The following is a 24,326-nucleotide window of genomic DNA, read 5'->3' as shown; positions in this document are numbered from 1 at the left end:
CTGAGACCCAGAGAGAGATATGTCTTACTTGTACTAAGTCTGAAAGGCAACATTAGCAGAATTAGCCCCTTAGAGGGCTACGAGCCCTAGCCACACCCATCATATAGTTTCTTTTTATCTGGCAGATTCAGTGGAAAAAGGAGCCTGATCTCACTAAAGGGGATGGCACTATGGGATATTTTTTTCCCTAAAAGAGAAGCAAAGCTTTAAAATACTTACCACAAGGAAGTCACATATCACCTCCTGAGTGAATCTATCACCTACAAATCCCCGCCATTGGCACATGCCTTACCTCCACAGGCAGTTACTTGTCCAGAGGACAACCATAAACTGCATATTCTAATTTCTCTGTGTACAGAGTGGGCTCTCACCAAGTCTGGGGCAATAGACGGAGAGCTAGCAGGCTCTACTCTGTATCAGTGTTCCCTTACAATGCTAGGTCCTTCCAGTCCATCTGCCCCAACACTATGTTAAACATACTAAATAGAAACTGAGGAGTGTGTGGTGGTGGAGGGGAAGTAAATATGAACATTATTGCAAATGTTCCAGTGGTACCCTGATTTGGGAGTTTATGACTTTGCAAATCATCTTAGCTCTTTAAGGGTCTATCTTTAGTTCCTAAGTATACAGGTTACTGCCTTTGCCAGGCCAGCATGACTCCCTTCCAGCAACGTAATCTGCCACATCCATCAGGGCTGTCCTTACCACCCAGCAAGGCATTGTGAGAACTCTGCCACCCACAGCCTATAGTTCCTACAGTTAGGATCCTATGGTCCACTACCGTGAGTGACGTGAAACAGCAAGACCTTAGAAGCTTCTCTTATTTATGTCATCATTCTCACAACATTTGGACAAAAAGGAAAATGACTAGGCCACCTTCTCTTCTTGGGCCTTATGAATGCTAAGCACAGAGACCTGAGCCTTCTTCAGTGAAACTTAGGGACACAGAAGTTCATGTTCTGACCCTGCTCTAGTCTCTGTCAATGGAACCAAGTCACTTCCCCTCCTACAGTTTCAGCTTTTCCATCTGTGAAATATGGCCCTGATACCACTAGCCCACTACAGAAGACAGCAAGCAACCAGACAGATGTTCTTGATTTTGAGTTTCAGATAGAGTCACTTGGGCTGCTTCTAATCACCAGTCCATTACGTTTAGTTCAAAGGTCAAAGGCGTTTCCACAATGCTCAAGATAATCCAGATACTGTCTCTCTCCTCAACTTGGTAACATTTTGAATATTTTACAAATAACTTCAGGTAACAAAGGAAGACAGACATGCAAAGAGAATACACAAGTACTGAGGTCACAAGGGGAGAGGGTTAAAAATACAAATGTGGGAAGCACTTTCTTGTTTTGGAACAAAGACACAGTAGCAAAGGATGGTGTCCAAGAATAAAACATGTAAGTGTACAGTAAAACCACTGAGAGGAAAAAAACAGAAAACTGCCAGAATATTTGTATTTTATATGCAGGTTACTGCTGTTGGCCACAAAAAGAAATCCTGTAAAAAGAGTCTTTCTCCTGGAGAACATTACAGGATAAAAAAGAAAAAGAAAAAAAAAAAGTCTTTGGAAGCAAAAGGTAAGAAGGTGTAAACTAATTAAAAACAGGCTAACGACTGGCAATATCACCTGTATGCTGAGATGGAGTGTAGCCATAAAAGCTTGACGCACACGTGCAATGTATTAAGTTGGGAATATGTGTCTCTTCAGCTTCATATCTATTAAAGGAACAAACAATTTACATGTTGCTGCATTACGGGAGTATGATATGTGGAGTGTCAACCTTTTCTCTTCAAATCGAACAATGTTAAGGCAAATCAATGATGGGGTTTGGGAGGATGGGGAGGGAAGGGGAAAAGCAGGGAGAAAGAAAGTTTGTAAAAAAATCTCTGCCTCAGCAAAAGTTTTCATTAAAATTTTAGACAAATGATCCCTGTGTCCTTCTCCCTTGCTGCCTGGGGCTCCATGCTATTTCTATGCAAATAACAACCTCGTGGTTTATATCTTATTATTTCCACCGGAGCTGCAGCGACATGACCTGAGACGTGTAAGAGGTGCGGGGGGCGGGGGGTTGAGGGGGAAGCAATCCGAGAGGAAAGAGAAAGAGAGAAACAGAGAAAGAGAGAGGGAGAAAGAGAAAGAGAGAGAGAGAGAGATGGAGTGGGTGTTCACTCAAGTGTGAAAAAATATTGTCAGGAGTGAGCGTCAAGAACAAAAAAAAATTGCAGGGATAACGTGTTTATTTCAGTCCCCCACCCCCACCCCCCCCTTGCAAACCAGCACCTTTTAAAATTCATTGGGCATCAGGCGATCATGCACAATCCATCTGCTTTCACTTTATCATTTGCATTTCATGCCTCCTGGCTTTTGATGTGCTGATACTTTGATGCAGTCAGGAGACGCACATTATCATTATTTCAATTTTCAAAGGGGTCAACGGGATCGGCACTTGCACACACAAGATTTTTTTTCCCTACAACCTCTGCTCACCCCCTCTTCTTATTCTTCACCCCAATGTTTAACATAAAGGATGGAGGCTCAAAAAGGCGGGGGTCAAATGTTTGCAGTCTAAGACTGTACATAAGCTTACTGCCTGTATTTCCACTTTTACACAGGTACATACTATGAGCCAAGGCTCATAAAATGGCCAAGGCTTTAGAAAGGAGGCTCTGCGGTGTTTCAAACAAAGACTTTCTCATATATGGACACTCAGGGAGGCACACAGAGAAAGAAAGGGATCTATAGCCAGATACAGACACAAAGAGACTCAGAGAGATCAGCACTCACACAGAAAGAGACATGCACTCAGAATGACTTGCACACACCCAGAGTACGGGAGACAGAGAGTGAGCTACAAAAAGAAAGGCAAACAGAGATGTAGAAAGACACCAGCGCACACAAAGACAACATGCACATGGAGAGAGTCAGAGGAAGCTGTCTGAGCATGGTAGCTCCCGGATACTTTCCTTTTTCATACTTGATAAGCAAAGGGGCTGATAGGACATTCTTAATGAATTTGCATGAAATTGGGTGTCTCTCAGCAACACGGCTTTACACTTAAGAGGTGCTGACATGAAGACAGTGAAGCAGGCAGAGCAGGATTAGGTAACTAATCACTTCCTTCAGCTAAAAGTGATCATGTCCTTCTGGAAGTGAGCATTGTTTGGTAAGTTAAAGCTACAGCTTTATTTGTCTTTCCCTCTGTAACGAGGCTTTTCCTCTAACAAGCAGCCCTATAGGCTAGGAAGAAGGTGAATATAATGAATTTGATCAGAACAATTCGACCAGATTTTAAGAAAAAAAATCCCTAATGTTTCCTTTATGGCACAAACAAAATTTAATGAGCAGGTTTTCAAGCAAAACAAACAAACAAACAACACACCCCACAATAACCCCAACAATAGTTGCTTTTTGTAATATTATTTGTGTGTAACAGTTTCTGGGGGGAAAAAGAAACTCAATGTAGCAACATACATTTCAGAAATTAGCTCTCTGCCCAGGTATGGTAACACCACGGAAATACAGGTATCTTATAAAAATTCTATCCTCACAGATAATGGTACCTAAAATTCTCTTCAACATTCATCAATAACTCATCCTAAGAAGGTATCCAAAGAGTAACTTAAAAAAAAAATTTAAGACTCAGCAGTTTCTCCTGCTGCAATAATAATCTTCAATAGTGGCGTTCACAATCGTTATTTCTAGGCTACTCTCCAAACTAGGAAGAGGACAGTCAAGTTTGCCTTGTTAGCACTACTCTGCCTTTCCTTGGAGAGAAAAGCAAACAAATCCAGAGAAGATTACAGAGTTCATATGAATGAAGAGAGCAAGCTAATCACATCAAATGATTCCCTAATTTCTGACATCTCCAAAAGTTAACTGGATCAATGGAAGTATCAACTTTTTCTAAACAGGAATGATAGGATACTTAGTTCTTATTCTTCTATTTGAAAATCACTTGATAAAAACTTCCTGCAAGTCTAGTAAACACAATATCCAATACAGCTTAGTATGTGTATTAATACCATAAGCTCAATCACCAAATCATGAGAGAGGAAAGGGGAACTGAAATTTTAATGAAGGCCAGCACTTTGTGCCAAGTGCTAGGTACTTTTACTTATGCTTTCTCATTCGATTTCTACATAATAATAATAATATTATTATTAATTTATTTTTTTGAGACAGTGTCTCACTCTGTCACCCTGGGTAGAATACAGTGGCATCATCATAGTTCACTGCAACCTCAAACTCCTGGGCTCAAGTGATCCTACCTCAGCCTCCCCAGTAGCTGGGATTACAGGTGTGCACCACCATGCCCGGCTAATTTTTCTATTTTCTTGTACAGACAGGGTCTTGCTCTTGCTCAGGCTGGTCTTGAAATCCTGGCCTCAAGCAATCCTCCTGCCATGGCCTCCCAAAGTGCTAGGATTACAGGCGAAAGCTACTGCTCCAGGTTTTTGGGTTTTTTTGTCCACAGAAGTTTGTCCTGTGGAATTTTTTCTTTTGATCTCCACATTATTTAAAGGTGTAAATTATTAACTCTTTCAACAGATAAGAAAACTGAGAGGTTAGTTATATAAATTGCACAAAGGCAATCAGCCCCAGACTATTCTATTACATATTTCTGGCTCTAGAGAGAAAATAATTTTCCTATACCTTCAAAGAAGTCAGAAATGTATTGTCCTTTATATGTTCAGGTATTCTTAGATAGTTTTCACTTATACAAATAATGATCTCACCATTCGTTTTTTTCCATTTAGAAAAGGCCCTGTGAGCTTGGATTAAAAAGGCATAAACCTTTCTTTGGAGGATAAATTTCTATACCATACTCTTTCCCAGTAATCCATCCACCCATCTTCCTGCTCGGTATTTACCAAGTATTTCCTCTATGTACAAGAGTCCACCGTAAGTGCCCTTTTTTAGACATATATTCACAGACTTTTCAAAACATTAAAACTTAATATCCTCACCACCTAGGCCAGTGCCTAATTCATGATGTATATATGACATGGGAAGAGTACTAATGGAATCAGAGATAGTAATCTCTTACTAATAGGAGAAAAAAACTAATTTTGTTGAGAAAAAGGGAAGGAGAGTAGGAGAGAATACAAGCATTCAATTAATTTTCAGTGTTTCTAGAAAGGTACTAGACTGTAAGCTCTTTGGAATAGGGGTTTTATACGGTTTGCTCACTAACATACACACAGAGCTTGGAATATTGCCTGGCAAATGCAGGTACTCACATTATTTGTTAAATGAAATTAATGAAAAGGCAAGACAATGGGCAGAAAAGATGGAGGGAGAGAGGAAGAAGGCATGCATTCAATGGCTTTCCTCCAATTAGGATCTTTAATTAAGAATCCACAATAATCTTCAACCAGCTTCATATACTTCTCCCAAACCCTAGAAACTTACTTTGTTGAGAGCTCCAGCTCCTGTCAGAATTAGGTGAGAATTCTCAACCTGGATGGTTCTCTGTCCCAGCCGGACAAGGTAAGCCCCAATCCCAATGGCCCGGCATGTCACCTTAAAAAAGAATAAATTTTACATGTCACATGTTTATGTCCTCTCCCAAGCTGTAAGAACTAAGGCATAGACATGTAAAATCCACATTAACAGAAATAAACATTGCTTTCTATGAAGTCTGATTAATAACAATACAAAAAACCAATTTCCTGGTCAAAGAAATGAAAAGATAAAATTCATTCAATGATTCTAGTATTAGACACTTAAAGTCTGATAGAATATTTAGAGAAATAAGTTAAACTAAAGGCTAAAATGAGGTGCTAGATTTACTTGGGAAATGTGGTTATTCACATTATCCTATCTTCCCACTATCATGCATAATTAAAATAAAATTGTAGAGATACAATTTTCTAGAAATGCTCTCATTGGGACTAAATAACTGTGATAGGGGCAAAATTAAACCTAGCCACACAGCCAGCTCTTCAAAAACTTTCACAATCTGGGAAGACTTACCAGGCTGATGGTGATGATCTCATCATAGGCCAATGATGATTCTCCAGCAATCATTCCAGAACCTCGAAGGTTCTCTGCTCCAATGCCCTCTTCTTTCCCAATAATATCTGTTATCTTGTACCTATTAGATATAACAATGCCAAATTAGAAAGGTTAAACACAGTAACAACAATCCATTAAAAGAATAATCACCTTCTTTGAGCTGGAGCTGCAAAAAAAGAGAATTAGAAAAAAAAGAAATGGTAAAAAAAATAAACAAAAGAATTATCAACATTAAAAGGCTGCTAAAAGCATACTGAGAGCTCATATTTAACACCAGGGCTTTATGCTCTTCTGTTTATACTCTTCATTCATGTCTTTCCTTCTTAGCTCGGTGCCTGTTTCACCTGGAAGCAATATGATATAATAGAAAGAGCAAAATCTGGAATTAAGCAGATAGATTTAAATCCTTGCTCTGATACATCAGCAGTGTGACTATGGGGATAACAGTAACTTTTATAAAATGGGGATAATGATACCTAGCTCTAAGGATTGACATGAGAGTTAAATTAAAGCAACACATAGATGGCCCTCAGATTTTAGATGCCTTCTCTTATGTTCTAGAACAATTTTCTTAAAAGCAGGGTCAATGTATATCTCTGTAGTAAGTAACAGGCATCAAATCAACAATTTTAGACAATTTTATATAGGAATAAAAAATCCAAACAGAGAGGTAGTGGGAATGCTCAGCACTGTTTCTCAAGTCAAAAATCCTACAGTGAACTCCCATTCCGGCTCCATCATAAATATCGAGTGTATATATGAGGGTCTCTGGATATAGTCCTCTGGAGGGGCAGGTGGAATGTATGTAGAAGTGAAATGCTAACCAAGCTGTCCAGAAAGCATCCTGTGGATCTAGTGGGAGTCACTCATCTGTCTTCCTGGCAAGGGATTAGGAGTGATAGCTGATAATGGGAAATGGGAGATGGGGAATGCAACTAATAAAGGAAAGGAAAAATACAAAGTTGGAAGTAGAGATGGGCATATGTTATTTATTGTTCCACGTGTACCCAGAAGGCTTGGCACTGGGCACAGTTTTATAAATTGAAATAATAAATAAGTATCCCATAGAGGCTCTTAAACTACTTCCCCCCACCCTCGTATTTCTCTGTTCCCTTCTTTATTTCCAGCCCTCCATCAATTCCTTCTCTTTGCCCTTGCTGTTGGTCTGTGACTTTGCATCTCTGCTTCCCAGATTCTGCTGCCTTTCTATTTTTGGCCTCTCCCAACAATTCCCCCAATTTTTCCTTTTGTTCTGTACCCAGACTCTAGATTCTAGAGTTATGTTAGAAATGAAGCTGATCTCCCTTAAGGGGTTAATGAACCACATTAATTAGGGGGTAATGTGGTCTTTTTTTTTTTTTTTTTTCTGAGACAGAGTCTCACTGTGTTGCCCGGGCTAGAGTGCCGTGGCGTCATCCTAGCTCACAGCAACCTCAAACTCCTGGGCTCAAACAATCCTTCTGCCTCAGCCTCCCAAGTAGCTGGGACTACAGGCATGCGCCACCACGCCCGGCTAATTTTTTCTATATATTTTTAGTTGTCCGATTAATTTCTTTCTATTTTTAGTAGAGACAGGGTCTCGCTCTTGTTCAGGCTGGTTTTGAACTCCTGAGCTCAAACAATCTGCCCGCCTCGGCCTCCCAGAGTGCTAGGATTACAGGCGTGAGCCACCGTGCTCGGCCTAATGTGGTCTTTATAAGGTCCACATGCCATATGGTCACAAATACTCAAGGGCCCCCTCAGAGCTGCTTTGTAACAAAAGCAATATATAAAATCAATAGCTTTCATAGATACCCGTAATAAAGAGTTAAAAACCATAATGGGAAAAAGAATCCCACTTAGAATAGCAAGAAAAAATGTAAAATATTTAGAAATAAACACAAAGAAGTTGGCAGAGTCCCACCATACCCACATTGTGTCCCAAGGCGTCCCAAGGCACCAGCCACAGTGAACTCCCAGGGGCACTACAGGATATTTTAAATTTCTCAGAGAAGCACTATGATACGTGTTATCTGTTGGACCCCACGTGAACTACAAGCTTTAGGTAGTTTAACATTAGAATAGTGCTACATTCCTTTTGACGAAGTTCTATCTTTGCAAAGCCAAGTTTTTGCAGTTTCTGTGAAAAAAAGCAAGTTCTGTACAAAAATCAATGAAGAACAAGAAACAAAGGTGGCTCTATTCAAACTGATTCCAGGGTTTGAGATACTGTACAGACACAAATTAGTTAACTATAATTACTGAAGAATAAAATTGTTTTCAATTTATGTGTATTATTTTTTCAAATGATTATTAAGTTGTTAGGTCATAAATTCTTATGAAGTTGTTTAACTACTTAACAAACAGAAACATTAGGTATATCTTTTAGCCAAGGAGTGTGGTGAAAATTTACTGAGACACTAAGGGTGCCACAAGCCAAGAAAGTTTGGGAACCTCTAGCATAACCTATATGAAGAAAACAAAAAAACTTTAAAAAAAAAAAAAATACACTTGAATAAATGGAAAAACATATCATGTTTCTTTTTGGGAAGAGTTAATATTCTGAAGATGTCAGATCTTACTAAATTAATGCATAAACCTACGGTAATTTAAATCAAACTCATTGAAAGATTTTGGGAATTAAAAAAAAATGAGCCTATATATATAAAAAGAGGCAAAAATAGCCAGTAAGACTCGGAGAAAAGTTAAGAATGTGAGAAAATTTGTCTCACTAGAATAGTTAAAACAGTGTGGCATTAGCCCAAGAATACACAGAACAAAAATCATAAAAGTGTGAATTATTCAATAAATAGTACTGGAGCAATTAACACTGTGGAAAATACTTGCAGAAAGATTATAAAAATGTTCAACTTCACTGGTAATCAAAAATACAAGTTAAAATAACAATTGCTGTTTTATCCTATTTTATTAATTGACAATAATCAATGTTGGCAAGGGTAAAGAAAAATCAAAGAGGGGAAACAAGTCTTATCATACACTGCTGATGGGAATGCAGATCTTGGGTGGGCAATTTGAAATTACTTTTAAAAACTCTTAAAAATTGACTTTTTGGCCAGGTACAGTGGCTCATGCCTGTAATCTCAGAACTTTGGGAGGTTGAGGCGGGAGTATTGCTTGAGGCCAGGAGTTTGAGACTAGCCTGGGCAACATAGTAAGATCCCAATTTCTACAGAAAATTTTAAGAAAAATCAGCTGGTGTGGTGGTAAGCACCTATAGTCCCAGCTACTTAGAAGGCTGAGGCAGGAACATCACTTGAGCCCAGCAGTTCAAGGGTGCAGCGAGGTATGATTATGCCCCCGTACTCCAGCCTGAGCTACACAGTGAGGCCCTATCTCTAAAATATATATATATATAAATAAATAAATTTAAATATTGACTTTTTGACCAGCAATTCCACTTCTAGAAATTAAACCAAATAGAATAATCAGAGCTTTTTAATTCCTAATAGTTTATATAAAAGAATATTCAGGCCAGGGATATAATAGTGAAAAATTAGAAACAGTCTGAATATTCAAAATATATTTATTATGATGAAATACTATGTAGCTATTAAACATCATATTCTCAAATAATAGGTTAAGAATATAAGAAATTTCTCCAAAATAGTTCTTAGTGAAAAGAAGAAACCATAAAAGAAACTCTTATCCATTATAATCCTGATTACATAGAAAAAAGTGTATGTATTTAGGAAAGACAGCGAAAATATAACATAAATTCGTAACTGTGGTCTCAAGGTAAGACTGTGGCTGATTTTGACTCTTTTCTTCCTAATTTTTACATGTTTCAATTTTTCTAAAATGAGTATTATAAAATTTAAAACCTCAATCAATAACAAGATCCTTTAGCTAATAAGCAGTAGAGCTAGGATATGGACTTAAGGCATCTAGATTATATAATCTTCAATATTCTTCAAGGTTATTATCAGTAGTACAGTAAGGAAAAAATTACCATATTTCCTTTTCTTTAGTCGTGGCCAAATTATTCTGATACCCATATACCTACCTGGATTCTCCTTCATCCTCCACGTGCTCACAATGGACAGAGTTGAGAGCACTGACTCTCTTATAATCTTGAGGGGTCAGATATAAATACTTGTATCCCTGTAAAGCACAAATAGTTTTTAATTCACTATTTGCCATTGTCACCTAACCAGAAGATACAGCAAAGCATGCATAACGAAGCTTGTTGCAAAGCTAGCTTTAAACTGCCACATCACTTCTTAGAGTTAGCTATCTAACAGGATGCTAGCGTAAACAGGTCTCCTTTGAAAGATGGACGTGCCCAATTTTTGTCACCAACTATCCTTGAAAGGAGACACCTTATAGCTGCAACTCCAAATACATTCCATTCATTTCATTTTCAACAGGGTTAAAGGGTCATTTTCTGATCTTTAGTGACACCTCTATTAAAGATATCAACATGACATTAAAGAATTGTGAGTTACTATTTTTCACTCTCTTAAATCCATAGTATCATAAAAATATATGAGTAAGGGATAAATGAGAGAATCACAAATCTAGGGGATTCAATGTTAAAATCAAGAGTCTATGCAGTCCGGGCACGGTGGCTCACACCTGTAATTCTAGCACTCTGGGAGGCCGAGGCGGGAGGATCGCTTGAGCCCAGGAGTTTGAGGTTGCTGTGAGTTAGGCTGATGCCACGGCACTCTAGCCCAGGCAACAGAGCAAGACTCTCTCAAAAAAAAAGCCTATGCAGTGCTAATAGTCAGCAAACACTGAACTCATACCTTTGGCTTTCTTCAGTCCTAATTCCCATTTATATTTAAAAAAAATCATACTAACATTTCATAATTGATTTATTTGTATGTATACATATACACACTCACAAAATAGTTACATAGTACATGTGTTTAACTTAAACGAATTAGTCACTCAGCCAAAAAAATAAGGAAACAGAGGAAAACATTTTAAATACGATGAGAAATTATGCCCAACATTTAACTTGATGAATTTATGTGCCACAGTGAGCACAATGCAGAAGAGACATGAATCTGCAATTGGTCTTACATGATTTGTGATGACAACACCTTGTAGCACTGACTGTCGTTAGTATGTCAGTCAGCACACATTTCCTGAATGCTTATTATGTGCAGGGCACTGTTCCAGGCACTGGAAAAATGAAATGAACAAATCGGACAAAAATTCCTGGTCTTACGGAACTTACCTTCTAGTGGGAGAGTCAGAAAATACACAAAATAAGTAAGTAAAGTGTATAATATTAATGGGAATAACATTTAATGAAAAAAACTAAATAGCTAGGTGTGGTGGCGCATGCCTATAGTCCAGGGGTTCAAGGCCAGCCTAGGTTACATATTAAGACCCCATCTCTTAAAAAAAAATTTTTTTTTTTTTAATAAAATAGAGAAGGGAGATCTGAGAATTGAACTTTCAGAAAGAACAGCCAGGGAAGGCCTCACTGAAAAGTGTCATTTGAATAAAGACCTGAGGTGCTAAGGAAATGAGACATAAGGATTATCCGGGGGGAAAAGCGTTCCAGATAGAAGGAATAGCAAGTGCAAGTACACTGAGGCATGGGTGTGTCTAGCAAAGAGGCTGGTAGAGCCATGTGTGAAATGGTGGGGGAGGGGGAATGCAGCAAGAAACAAGGGCAGAGTGGTATTGGAAAGCCAATACATGTAAGACCTCATAGGTAACCATACCGGTAGTCTTTGGCTTTTACTTGAATGAACTGGGAAGCCATTAAAGGGTTTTAATCAGAGAAAAGTTTTGAGCTGTGATCTGATTTATATTTTAACTGGATCATTCCACTTACTGTTGAGAACAGACTTTGGGTGGGGCTGGGGGCAGGGCTGGAAGCAGGAAGGCCATTTAGGAGGCTACTGCAATATGCAGGTAAAGACTACTGGGTAGCAGTGGAAGTGGTCAGATGTGGTCAGATTCTGGAAGCATTTTGAAGGTAAACATGTAAACATGATTTACTGACAGTGGATGTGGGGTGTGCAAGAAACAGAAAAGTCAAGGATAACTCTTTTACTTAAACAAATGAAACAGAGGTCCCATTTGTTGAGACAGAGAAGACTGGGAAGAACAAATTTAAGGAGGATTAGAAGTGACATTTAGGCAGATATAAGTAAAGATGTTGGGCTTGGATATATGAACTTGATGTTCAGGAGTAAGATATAAATTTGGAAGCTTATCAGCTTATACATGGAATTTAAAGTTTTAAGACTGGATATGATCACCACGGGAAAGTTAACAGAAAAAGAGAAGAGGTCCAGGGACCAAGCTCTTGAAACACTTTTTTTCCTTCTATCCCACTTTCTATATTGGCTATCCTGCCAAACCATCAGGTGAGAGGGCATTGGGTCCCGGTGGGGTTGAGACTGGGGAGTCCAGAACTTCTTGGTACTGCTACAGCACCTATGATCCTGACATCTGTCTCCATTCACATATTTTTTAAATTTAAAAAACGGAGATAAAATTTACATAACATAAAAATCACTATTTTAAAATGTATGACTCAGTAGACTTTAGCATATTCAGATGTTATACAACCATTACCACTAATTGCAAAACACTTCCATCACCCCAGAAAGAAACCCTGCACCTGTTAGTGGTCACTCTCAATTTCCAAACACTTTTTAAATGAATTTATTGATGTATTGTATAATTTACATGCCACAAAACTCATCAATTTTAAATGTTATAATTTGATGAGTTCTGACAAATACATACACTTGTGTAACCACCACCACAATGAAAATATAGACAGTTTCCATCATCCCCTCAAATACTCTTACATTGAAAGGAGAAAAGGTTGGCCGGGTAAAGTGTCTCAACGCCTGCAATCCTACCACTCTGGGAGGCACAGGCGGGAAGATTGCTTGAGCTCAGGAGCTCAAGATCTGCCTGAGCAAGAGTGAGACCCCATCTCTACTAAAAATAGAAAAATTAGCTGGGCGTTATGGTGTGCACTTGTAGTCCGAGTTTCTCAGGAGGCTGAGGCAAGAGGATGGCTTGAGCCCAGGAGTTTGAGGTTGTAGTGAGCTATGATGATGCCACAGTACTCTACCCAAGGTGATAGAATGAGACTCTGTCTCAAAAAAAAAAAAAAAAAAAAAAGGCAGCAAACTGAGGAAGAGGAGCCAGGAATGTAGAAAGATGAAAAGGAGACTCTGGGGTACTGAAGGCCAACAGAAGAAAGTATTTCAAGGATGAGGGAGTGACCAACTGTGTCAAATACTACTGAATCATCAAATAACTAAGATGAGGACTGGGAAATCACCACAGAATTTATCAACGTAGAATCATTGGTGACCTTGACAAAAGTAGCTACAGTGTAATGGTAAGGGTACAAGCTTAAATAAAGTGGGTTCAAGAGAAAACGGAAGGAGACCATCTAGAGACAACAAGCATAAACAACTCTTTTAAGAAGTTATGCTGTAAAGGGAAGGAGAAAACGAGGTAGAGATATGACAGGAGGGATGTTTGTCTGCTAAAAGTGTAGATCCAATGGAGAGGAAAAGTGATGATGCAAGAAAGAGTGGGAAGGCCAGGGGTGGTGGCTCAGGCCTGTAATACTAGCACTTCAGAAGGCCGAGGTGGGAGGGTCACTTGAGTCCAGGAGTTCAAGACCAGCCTGAGTAAAAGTGAGATCCTGTTTCTATAAAAAAATATAAAAATTAGCTGGGCATGGTGGCATGAGCCTGTAGTCCCAGTTACTCATGAGGCTGAGGCAGGAGGATCCCTTGAGCCCAGGAGTTTGAGGTTGCAGTGAGCTATGATGACACCACTGCACTGTAGCCCGGGCGACAGAGTGAGACCCTGTCTCAGGACAAAAAAAAAAAAAAAAAAAAAGGAAGAAAAGAAAGAAAGAGCGGGAAGAAGCTGGCAAGAAGGGAGAAGATTAAGTGCAGGGATAAGCCTTAGACAAGGAACTGTTCATCCAAAGTATAGGAAAAAAGGTGGAAAGTAAAGGCACAGATGAAGATACGAGGGAGTTGTGGAAACTCACTATTTCTGATTTCTTGGTGAAATGGAAAGCAAGGTCTGATATGAGCTAAAAGTGAGGACTGGGGAAGAGGGTCTTAGGGGTTTGGGGAGAGAGATGTAAAATCATCAACCAGATTGTTGGTAAACTTGAATTTAAAGTAAAATCACTCAACAGAACTGTGCTTTTCTCCAACAATGTTCAGCTGTGCAGGTGTAGGCATGGGAGTAGATAGAGCTGGATTTGAACAAGGTTTTTGTAAGGCAGAGTAAGCAGAATGAAAAGAAAAGCAAAAAAGTTGAAGGTGAAGGAAAGGTAATGATTACAATGTGATTATAATGACTAACCTATGATTGACCTTGGGATTTAAGCTACCTAGGAATAAAACGAGGGTATAAGGAAGGAGAGAAGAACAGAAGAGAGGTGGCAGGATCAATAGTTGTAGGTCCTGGAAAGTTCAAAGGATTGTTAGACTTGAAGCAGTAAATAGAGGGAGCTGGAAAGACAGGATGGAGGGGGTGGCAAAGGAAGTGATGCTTGAAATTGGGATTATGGGGAATGAGAGGCTGAGCTACTGCAGAGCATAGGACCATTGGAAGCGGAAGGCAAGGATCCAAGAGGTCAGATTATGGGAAAGATCATCTGTGTGGATATAGCAACCAGAAAGAATTATCACACGACTAGTAGCACTGGAGAGAGTGGCAATGTGCCAGGAACCAAAAGATGCAAAGAATGAGAAGGAGGGACCAAAGGGTTGGGAAACATTACAACAAGGAGAAGTGATGGTATGGCACAGTCTGATGACATGACATTCAAAGATGGGATTTTTTTCAGGGAGAAGGGAGGGGAAAGGGCCTGGAAGTAACAATGGAGATTGAGGAAGACTGTATTCCCCACCTAGGCTCAGCAGTACAAAAGACAGAAATCAGGTGGTACTTAAGAGGGCTATAGGGGAAGCAATGTCTTTAGGGGAGAGACAGGTTTCAAGTGGAGCAAGCAGGTTGGAGCAGAAGCTGAGGATGTAAGGGATTTTGGTGATCACTGTCCGATAAGTCCTGGAAGCCACAGTGGAATCATTTAAAGATACATATTTTTGGTTTAGCATGTCTTATGCTAAATGCACACATATTATTTTATCTAGTGTTCAACTAAAGAAATAGCGATCTGTTTTAAAGCTGGAAGAAAAACCAGGTGAACACACTGAGAAATAATTTGTCTCTAATACTGTGTCTTAAGGAATTTTCATAAGTAATTTTGTTTATATTTAATTTTTGCCATAAGTGGCAACTTTTGAACTTAAGCCTCTACCTCTTCCCCACTCTCTACACCTATACACACACATGCACATAACCATATAGCATCTTGAAGTATTATCTTTTCCTTCGTCTGTACCTTGTAAGGATCCTCAGGATCTACCCAGGCCACATGAAACATATGACGAATTTCTTCTGCCAGTCCAATTCTTGCTCCACTGTTGGCTGCTACATAAATGCGTGGAATACCCTCTGCCCTGGCAAGTTCCGAAGCTCTGAGAAACAACAAATCCTCTTGAGGCCCAAAGGACCCAATTCGGTATGTGATGTCATTGCCAATAACAATGATATCTCGGCCTTCTGGATATTCAGGACTTTTCAGGGTCATTTTCCAAGCTACCATGCCAATCTGCAAAGGCATAAACAAACAAATGAATACAAGTTTCTTCCCTGCAGACTTTTTTTCAGGTTCCTTGAGGGTATCAAAGCATACGTACACACAGCCTTGATGTAAAGATATACATTGCTAAAGGGCCAAAGTCCCTACGGGGAAACTAAAACAAACATTCTAGTACACTGCTCTAGATTATGCTGAGGACAGCTGGTTTACTACAGATCTCAAAGCTTTCTCAATTCCTTCTTTAGGCCTGCTCAAAGAAGATAGAAAAACCAGAGTCTAAATGCACTCAAGATACCTGTAGAAGAATGCCATGGCAATGGTGATTAAATCCAGAATTCTCATTTTACTATCCTATATACTAACATTATTTCCATCTTCTGTTAAGATTTGTTCCAAGAAATCTTCAACACATAAAGGAACAGGGTGAGGATTACTTCTCATGGACTATACACTTTTCGTTATCCAGGGTCCTTTTACTGTCCTCTAGCATTTGATAGGAATAATAGAAACATTCTTTACCGGCTTGCTTCAGGTATCTTACATTTCTGCAAGAAATTGCTATTGTTCAACACTGTATCCTTGTGACCAACTCTTGCTGTTTTCTTCCAGCATCAGAAAACCAAAGGATGCAAAGAACTAATCTCTTGCTGTACTATGATATATGTAAATCTCTGATCAACAGCATCTGACCAGTCACACAAATGATATTGACTTAAAAGGCAGAGTGACATGTCTCTTCCCAAACCCTCACGGCCCTGTCCTGTTTTAATCCCCTTCTATGTGAAAACTAGTCAATCCTTCTACTTGTTTATTTGCAAGTTCCATTTCTTTTCTATTCACTCATACACTCGTTACAGCTGCAGTTTTTCATGTATGCCTGTCTGTTTCCCCCATATCTGGATAAGTAATGTTTTCCATTCTTTTTTTTTTCCACCTTTTTTTCTGTTTCTTGTCCCTTCCCCGTCCCCACCACTTGCCCCCAAACACAAAGCCTACCAGATGAACATTCCTGGTCCTGCCTAATGGACCCAGCCACATCTGCAGCCTTGCTCCCTCATCCCTAGGCTGCTGCATATCACCTCATTGGGGAGCTGGCCATCAAGAAGGGTCATTAACAGATGTAAATAGCAGCATCCCTGGAAAGCCACATGCATCACCCAGACTCAACCGGGCCAGTGATCATAAGCTCTGAGTACACATTCCTCAATCCAATTGCACATCCACTGTAATCAGGCTGGTCGAAGCTTTCCAAACAGCTATTTGTGATTCTCAGCACTAAGAAATATATATATGAAATACCCACAGATAAATATAAGCTATTTAATATATCACACCATTGACCAAATACAAATAAAAATGGATATAATACATGGGAAAAAATACAATCACCTTCTGAGATAAAGTATTACTCTATCTGCTCATTAAAGACAGAGAAAGGAAGGAAAAGTATATCATCCAAAAAATAGCACAGAGAAAATCCCCACATCAGGATAATTTTGGTTGTGGTTTTTAGGAAGCTAGTTAATATAATGCCTATATGTGGAGAAATTTTAACTGCCTTCTTATGTTCCCCTCTAGCCTCAAATCTCTTTTGTTTTTCAGGAAAGAAAAGCTAATTTCTGTCTACTTTCCTCTAAATGCATTTGTTGTTAGGAAGATTGGGTTTTACACCAAATTTTACAACATATTAACCTTAGCCACCTAGGCCAAAAGCAGCTTAGATACAAACCCTGAAAAATCTACTTCAGCATTTGTGTACAACAAATGTAAACATTGTGACAATATGGCACTGGGCAGGCAAATAATACTCTTAACTTTCATTACTACCTGGGGACTGTAACTGTGTTACTTGGGCAGTCAGTTCAGCAATTGGTCAGGTCATTATGCTTGCAATATTGACTTCTAATTAGGTGTCGACAATGTAGCACCAAGAACACACTACTCTTTATCAATATCTTTCCAAAGTGTGTTTCTCATCGACTGTCCCCCTCCCACCTTAAAAAGTACTAATATGGAATGGAGAGTGTTATATCAGTCTTAGTACAGCAAGATTCCTTATTCAAAGATATTCTGTTCTGAGTTAGCACAATGGATAAACATCTAAGAAAGCATCTGATGCTCAATTTACAGTAAAATTTAGATTTCATTGCTAGTCAAAGGATAGGGCATATAATGGTGAACATGGCCTGGAGTCCAATAAACTCAAATCTAAATCCAGGCTTATTAACTTATTAATTTGTGATCTTGAAATTATATAACTTTATTGAGCTTCCATGTCCCCACATACAAAATTAAGAAAATAATATCCATATGTTTGAGGAACAAACTGTTGGAAGCAGAGATTATATTAATTTCAACATAAAAACTTGTCCAAATCTTATCCATTCCAAAAGATTCATTCAAATTCCATTTCTTCAGTAAAGCTTCCTCTAGACTAAAGTGGCCCCTCTCTTTTCTGGTCACCTACTAAGACCTAGGGTAGAGCATTCCTTTGAAAATTAATCACATACTGCCTGGGACTGCTTTTAGCTTACCATCTCGAACCATTACATCATCTTCTCTAGTGCCTTGTAGGATCCCTACACATAATATGGGAGTAATAAATACTTGCTAGTTCTCGTCATTTTTAAAAATAATAGTTGGAAAAAAAGTCAACAACAAGGGCTTAGAACACTGACCGTAACTTATATTTAGGGATCATAGAATAAGAGTCCTAAATATCATTAAACTATTTTATTTGTAAAAATAACAATAATAGCTACGATTAACTGAACATTTATTACATGCTATACTGTACTAAATAAAAGTTGACAATACTAATAGTGCTCAAGAGCTTAAGCTGGGGAGTCAAATTATCTTGGTTCAAATCTCAGTTTTATACTAGCTGTGTAACTTTGAACACATAACCTCTTATAGCCTCACTTTTTCCTTTTATAAAATGGGGACAATAGCACCTTTCTGGAGTGACTATTTTAAGGAACACCATGTTAAACTAATACAGAGCTTGGCATATAAAAGCCCTCAAATAGCTACTATTATTATTAACTCAGAGGAAGCTATTATTATTGTTGCCATGAGGAAACTGAGGCACAAAAGAATTAAGTAACTTATTCTTACAGTTAATGTGAATTGTTTGTTTTCTAAAATAAGGTTTACACAAAAATAAATTGTATTTCCCTTACTAGAGAAATTCAGGAAGTATGTTCCAGATTAGTTTCACTGCCATTAGCTGAATAACATCCATTGTAGCACAAACATAAATGTCATTGACCCCTAAATGCTATGTAGTATCCTGGATTGGATCTTGGAACAGAAAAAGGACATTAGTAGAAAAACTGGTGAAATCTAAAAAAAGTCTATAATTGTACCAATGTTGGTATCTTAAGTTTTCATAATTATACCATGGTTATATAAGATGTTAACATTAGGAAAAGCTGGGTGAAGGGTATACGGAAACTCTCTATATTATCTTTGTATCTTTTCTGAAAATCTAAAATTATTTTAAAATAAAAAGTTAAAAAATATGATAGAAACGTTTTTGGAAGAAAATAAATTGGATAGTAAGGTCATTGCTAGTGTTCTGTGCAATCTTATAAAATAATGGCTATGAAGACTATGAATAGCATTTTAAAGTACCCATAATGTAATACTAAATTAGAACAAGTAGGATACAAAACTGCATGCATGCCATAGTAATTGTGAGAAGCAAATCAGGGTAGCAATTAAGGCCACAGACTCAGTCAGATTCTGAGACTCTGAATCTGAATCTAAGAGAATCTGACAGAACCGAGACTCAGTCAGTTTTCTAGACATGTAACCTTAGGTAAACCACAGCAAACTTTCTGTGCCTCAGTTTCTTCACTAGTGAAATGGGAGTAGTAACAACCTACTGCATGAGTTTGTTGTGAGGACTAAATACACATTAAGCCCTAGAATGGTACCTGACACATATTAAGTGCATAGTATGTATTATATTCCAACTCTATCAATCTAAAAGCATGTTGGGGTCAGGTGCTCACGCCTATAATCCTAGCACTCCAGGAGGCTGAGGCAGGAGGATTGCTTGAGGTCAGGAGTATGCGACCAACCTAAACAAGACAAGACTCTGTCTCTACAAAAAAATAGAAAAATTAGCCAGGTGTAGTGGCATGTGCCTGTTGTCCCAGCTACTTGGGAGGCTGAGGCAGGAGGATCATTTCAGCCCAGGAGTCTGAGGTTGCAATGAGCTGTGATGATACCACTGCACTCTAGCCAGGGCAACAGAATGAGACTTTATCTTTATATATATCTCTGTCCCCAAAATACATTTTTTTAAAACCCCAAAATAAAGAAGAAACATAGCAAAATGAGATGATAATTACTAGGAGGATAAGACGGTGTGTTTTTTCCATTTTCCAAATTTTCTTTAACATGTTTGTATTGTACTGATAATTTTAAATTTTTATAAATTAAAAAATAACTGAGAGAAGACGACTACCAAATACCTCTGCGCTGGGTAACAGGTAAATGGAAGTTTATATTATTTATCCCCACTTTTGTGTATGTTTGAGCATTTCCATAATAAAAAAAAATTTTTAAAGGGGGAAAATCTTACCAGCCTAATGGATTTCTCACATTTTAGGGGAACTGATTCTAGATTTTAGTCATACAACAACAGTTCTTATTTATGTAAAATTAGAGAGATAAAAACACATGAAAATTAAAAACCAAGACTCACCTTAAAGGAATAAGAATATCAAGAACTATCTTAGTTTGTTGGGACTATCATTTCATTTCTTTAAAAAAATGTCTGCAATGATGTGGTAGAATGTAAACATATGCATATATAGGTTTATACAATATTAATATCGCTACCTGAGAAGTAACTGCTTCAGTGTTTTTCTGGTCTGATGGTTAAATACATATTTATACTTTTAAAGTCAATATTTGTACAATAGACAAGAACAGTGCCTATCAGCTAAATACATATTTAGAACTGTACCACATGTATTACAAACATGTACTAAAATCGAAAGCTTATATTTATACAGAGCCTTTCATCTTGAAGGAGACTAAAGAGCTTTACAAACATATGTACATAAAAGGACACTTGCACTGATAGGCAAGGTATCAATTCACCCACTCCCCTATTTCTTCCAGCAGGCCTGGGTAGGAACACCTGGTGTCAACAGATGCAGGTCTGTAACAGCTGCAAAGATACATAACAATAATCCTGTTGTGATGCACGGTCACTAAAAGGAGGCTTGCAACCTGAGAATAGCAACTGCTCTCCTCCAGTGTAGAAGCAACACAGCCATTTCCAGCTTTGTGTTTTTAAATTATTCTCTTCCAAACTCAACTAATCACTTGACAAAATTGAATTTGATACTGGAAATGGTTTCTGAATGCAAAATACTTTGTCTGATGATGAAAACTAGGTTGGAAAACGCTTCCCCCTGCCCTTGTTAGATTTAGAAGAGAAAAAAAAGGGTCACAACATTCAGGAGAAATGGTTCAAAATATTCTATCTAATAATAGGTTTGTCTCAGAGGATTAGGTCATTACTTCAGAAGACAGTCATATCCCCCCCACACTTAATTAGGACACTGTAAGTTTTTCAGTCTTTACTGAATTACTTTATATAGATGGGGCTATCTATATTATATACACAATGGAGATTTCTTATTGAAAATTCTGTAGTCACTATAAAGGTATACACAAGTGTGACAATGTGATTAGGAATGTGACATTCATTGATTTTGCCTAATATACAAGGCACCTAAGCCCAAGCTGCTTTGTATATTAACTAAGGAATAATAAACAAGGAAAATTCCATCACTGAATCCCCTTTTTCATCTTCTCTTTCCCCCTAACGTTTTTATCCAGGTGAAACCTGGTGAAAATGACACTCTAGGACTAAGGGCCGAAGAAAGACTGACGGGCTAAGAAAGTAACAAAAGGGCAGCCTGTAGCCTGCCTGTGAGTAGGTGGGTTTATAGTCGATGGGTTTCAGACTCAAATTGGCAGTGCCGGCATCTTCTTCCTTGACCACTGCCTCTCTCAGGTACTGACTAGGCAAATGGTCCTGGGTCCTTAGCAAATTATGTTTTCATTAATATAGCCATAAGTAAGTTTTAAAATATTTAATTTCTGATTATTTTTCATAACAGAACATTCCAATGAGCAGGTGTTCTTAGGTTGAGGGTTATCAACCTAAGCTAATTATCTTTAAATGAAAAAGAAAGGATCAAAAGAGCTACAGTGAATGAGCTAAGGATAAGCAGAAATAAATATTTGCTTCCCTTATATAAGTTCTAAGGAAGAAAATATTTCTTTGGCCACATTCTGATGCTGGAATAAACATGCTCAAGTGAGGGAGGAGGGGATGAGGAGGAGAAAGCAAGCAGAAGAGAACAGTCTTATTTAACTGTTTTTATGTGGGTAAAATGATTTGTGCCACAGTATTTCCATAAGAAGTGGGACCATTATTTTCCTGTAGAAACACATTTGGTTTGAAAAGTATCACTGGACAGGACGTGAAAATCAAATCGAATGAATTATTCACAACCTCCGATCAGAGGTGATCATTATTTCTGATGCTCCAAACAGTGATTAGGATTCTGCCCTGAGATGTCATTTTCTCGCTGAGTAACACCAGCGATACAGAAAGGCATTATCTATCTATCCATATATGTATTTTTTTCTCCTGGGAGGACCTTGGTTTAATATTACTATAACAGATAGTAAAAACATGATAATATTAACATTTATTCTGATGGTGCCCATAAATGCCATTAGTCTGACACAAAGTGTCAACACTAATCATGACCCAAAATTAACACCAAAATTGACATCCACATTAATTGTACTATCAGTGTGAATAGAATGTGCAAGTGCACATAGGCACTTTCCAAGGCTGCTGTTGTTATCACAAAATAAAACAATATTATGCTCAACAGAGAAATCTGAAGGAAAAGCTAAGGGGCAAAACATGCCAGGATTTTGATTTTTAAGGGTGTAAGAAGCATCCATCAACTCTATCTGTGCTGTGGGAAACAGAAAGGGACTATCTTTGCCACGGTTACCTTTCTTATATCTCTCCACTTTTGACTTCAGCTGTAACAATATCTTCCTATGCAGATTTAAATACAGGTTAGACTGTGGCTGAGATGTTGAAGCTTTATTTATTATTTTCCATGCTAAAAGTCTAAAACTTAAGTTTTTTGGCACAGCCTCCAGTGGCTATTGTTCTAATTCTACTAATGCCAGGAAGACAACCACCCAGCAGCATTACATGGGATCCTAGAAATGTCAGAGCTGAACCAGACCCAGACATCATCTGCATCATAAAGATGAGAAAACTAAGACCCAGAGAGAAGGAATCTGAACTTGACTTCCTTTTTAGACACATAACAAAATGTTATCTTTTGTCCCCCTTTTGTATCTTGCAAGGAATATTAAATCTGTAATTAGATACTATCAAAAGATAATTATCATTGTAAGTTTAACTCATGTTAATCTCATAATAAAACATACTTGATGAAATATCAGAAAATACTGTATAGGTCTTTAAAGATGTATTTTTAAGCCATAAGACAATGCAATATTTGACTTAATTTGTGCCATTTGGAAAAGCCATGCTGAAAAAAATGTCCATGCCTTTCTATATTGTATTATCTGCCAGATATCACGTTCCATTGTCTAGTGTTGTATGATCACATATAACAGCTCAAAACAATTTTCTTAACAGCTGAAAAACTTTTTTCATGCTTGGATAATTCAAAAATGGCTGAACGAACTTACCTTAACCCCTCTAAAAAGCAATAAAAGGGTAAGAAAAATATAACTTTAGAGCAAAAAATTTCATCCCAGAGGTAATTCTTTGAAAATGTTAGAAATAATATTTTAAACAGGGGAATTATTTCTCCCTGTAATATTTATATACACAAAATCACAGTAATTTTACATATGCACAAACTGTAATTTAATAAGCATTCGAATTTTTTTTTAAAACATGCAATGGAGCACATAGCCAGTGGTATTTGAGAAATGGGGCATAGGATTAATTGGTTGATATGGAAATTAAACAAGTTGGCCTACTATAGTTCCAGAAGCCTTGCCCATTAATCATAGGAATGAATGTTGAACTCTGGTGCTCCACGCCACACCTCATCCTCTGGTGTCATCTGTTGCTGTCCTGGTGTTCATTATTGCCTCTAGTTGGAACTGTAAAGTTTCCTGACTTAGGGTATTATGTCACATCCTTTTTCAGTAAAATATTAAAACTTAAGACATGTACAAAAGTGCATTATTTTGTTTAAAGGCTATCTCTAGACCTACTTTTGAAAGGAACTGAGGAACCCTCCGCAACTGAGGAGCCCTCTACAAGTGGGCCAATGGAAGCACTAGGATTTTCAAAGTCAATCAAGCTTTTTTTCCCCACACACAGTCTCACTCTGTCACCCAGGCTAGAGTGCAGTCACATCATCATAGCTCACTGCAACCGCAAACTCCTGGGCTCTAGTGATCCTCCTGCTTTAGCCTGCTGAGTTGCTGGGACTACACGCACGTACCACCAGGCCCCGCTAATTTTTTCATTTTTTTTTTTTTTGGTGGACATGGAGTCTCACTCAGGCTGCTCTCGAACTCCTGGCCTCAAGCAATCCTCCCACCTTGGCCTCCCACAGTGCTAGGATTATG

The 24,326-nt window shown here is 38.2% G+C and overlaps 1 protein-coding gene across 1 annotated transcript in view; it reads right to left on the bottom strand.

Annotated features, from left to right (window-relative positions):
• The window catches only part of ACACA (acetyl-CoA carboxylase alpha), a 335,776-nt gene that overhangs the window by 51,327 nt on the left and 260,123 nt on the right, over positions 1-24,326 (bottom strand). Inside the window, exons 40-43 of the mRNA XM_012648637.1 lie at positions 15,387-15,656; positions 10,026-10,123; positions 5,981-6,101; positions 5,417-5,527 (exon numbers count right to left, since the gene is read on the bottom strand). Coding sequence (XP_012504091.1) covers positions 5,417-5,527; positions 5,981-6,101; positions 10,026-10,123; positions 15,387-15,656 — 600 coding nt within the window. The remainder of the gene's footprint in view (positions 1-5,416; positions 5,528-5,980; positions 6,102-10,025; positions 10,124-15,386; positions 15,657-24,326) is intronic.

This window comes from Propithecus coquereli, unplaced genomic scaffold (assembly GCF_000956105.1).
Source record: "Propithecus coquereli isolate 6110/MARCELLA unplaced genomic scaffold, Pcoq_1.0 Scaffold291, whole genome shotgun sequence".
NCBI classification, from domain to species: domain Eukaryota; kingdom Metazoa; phylum Chordata; class Mammalia; order Primates; family Indriidae; genus Propithecus; species Propithecus coquereli.
The sequence above is the reverse complement of the archived record's forward strand: the minus strand, read 5'-3'. Positions and strand labels throughout refer to the sequence as shown.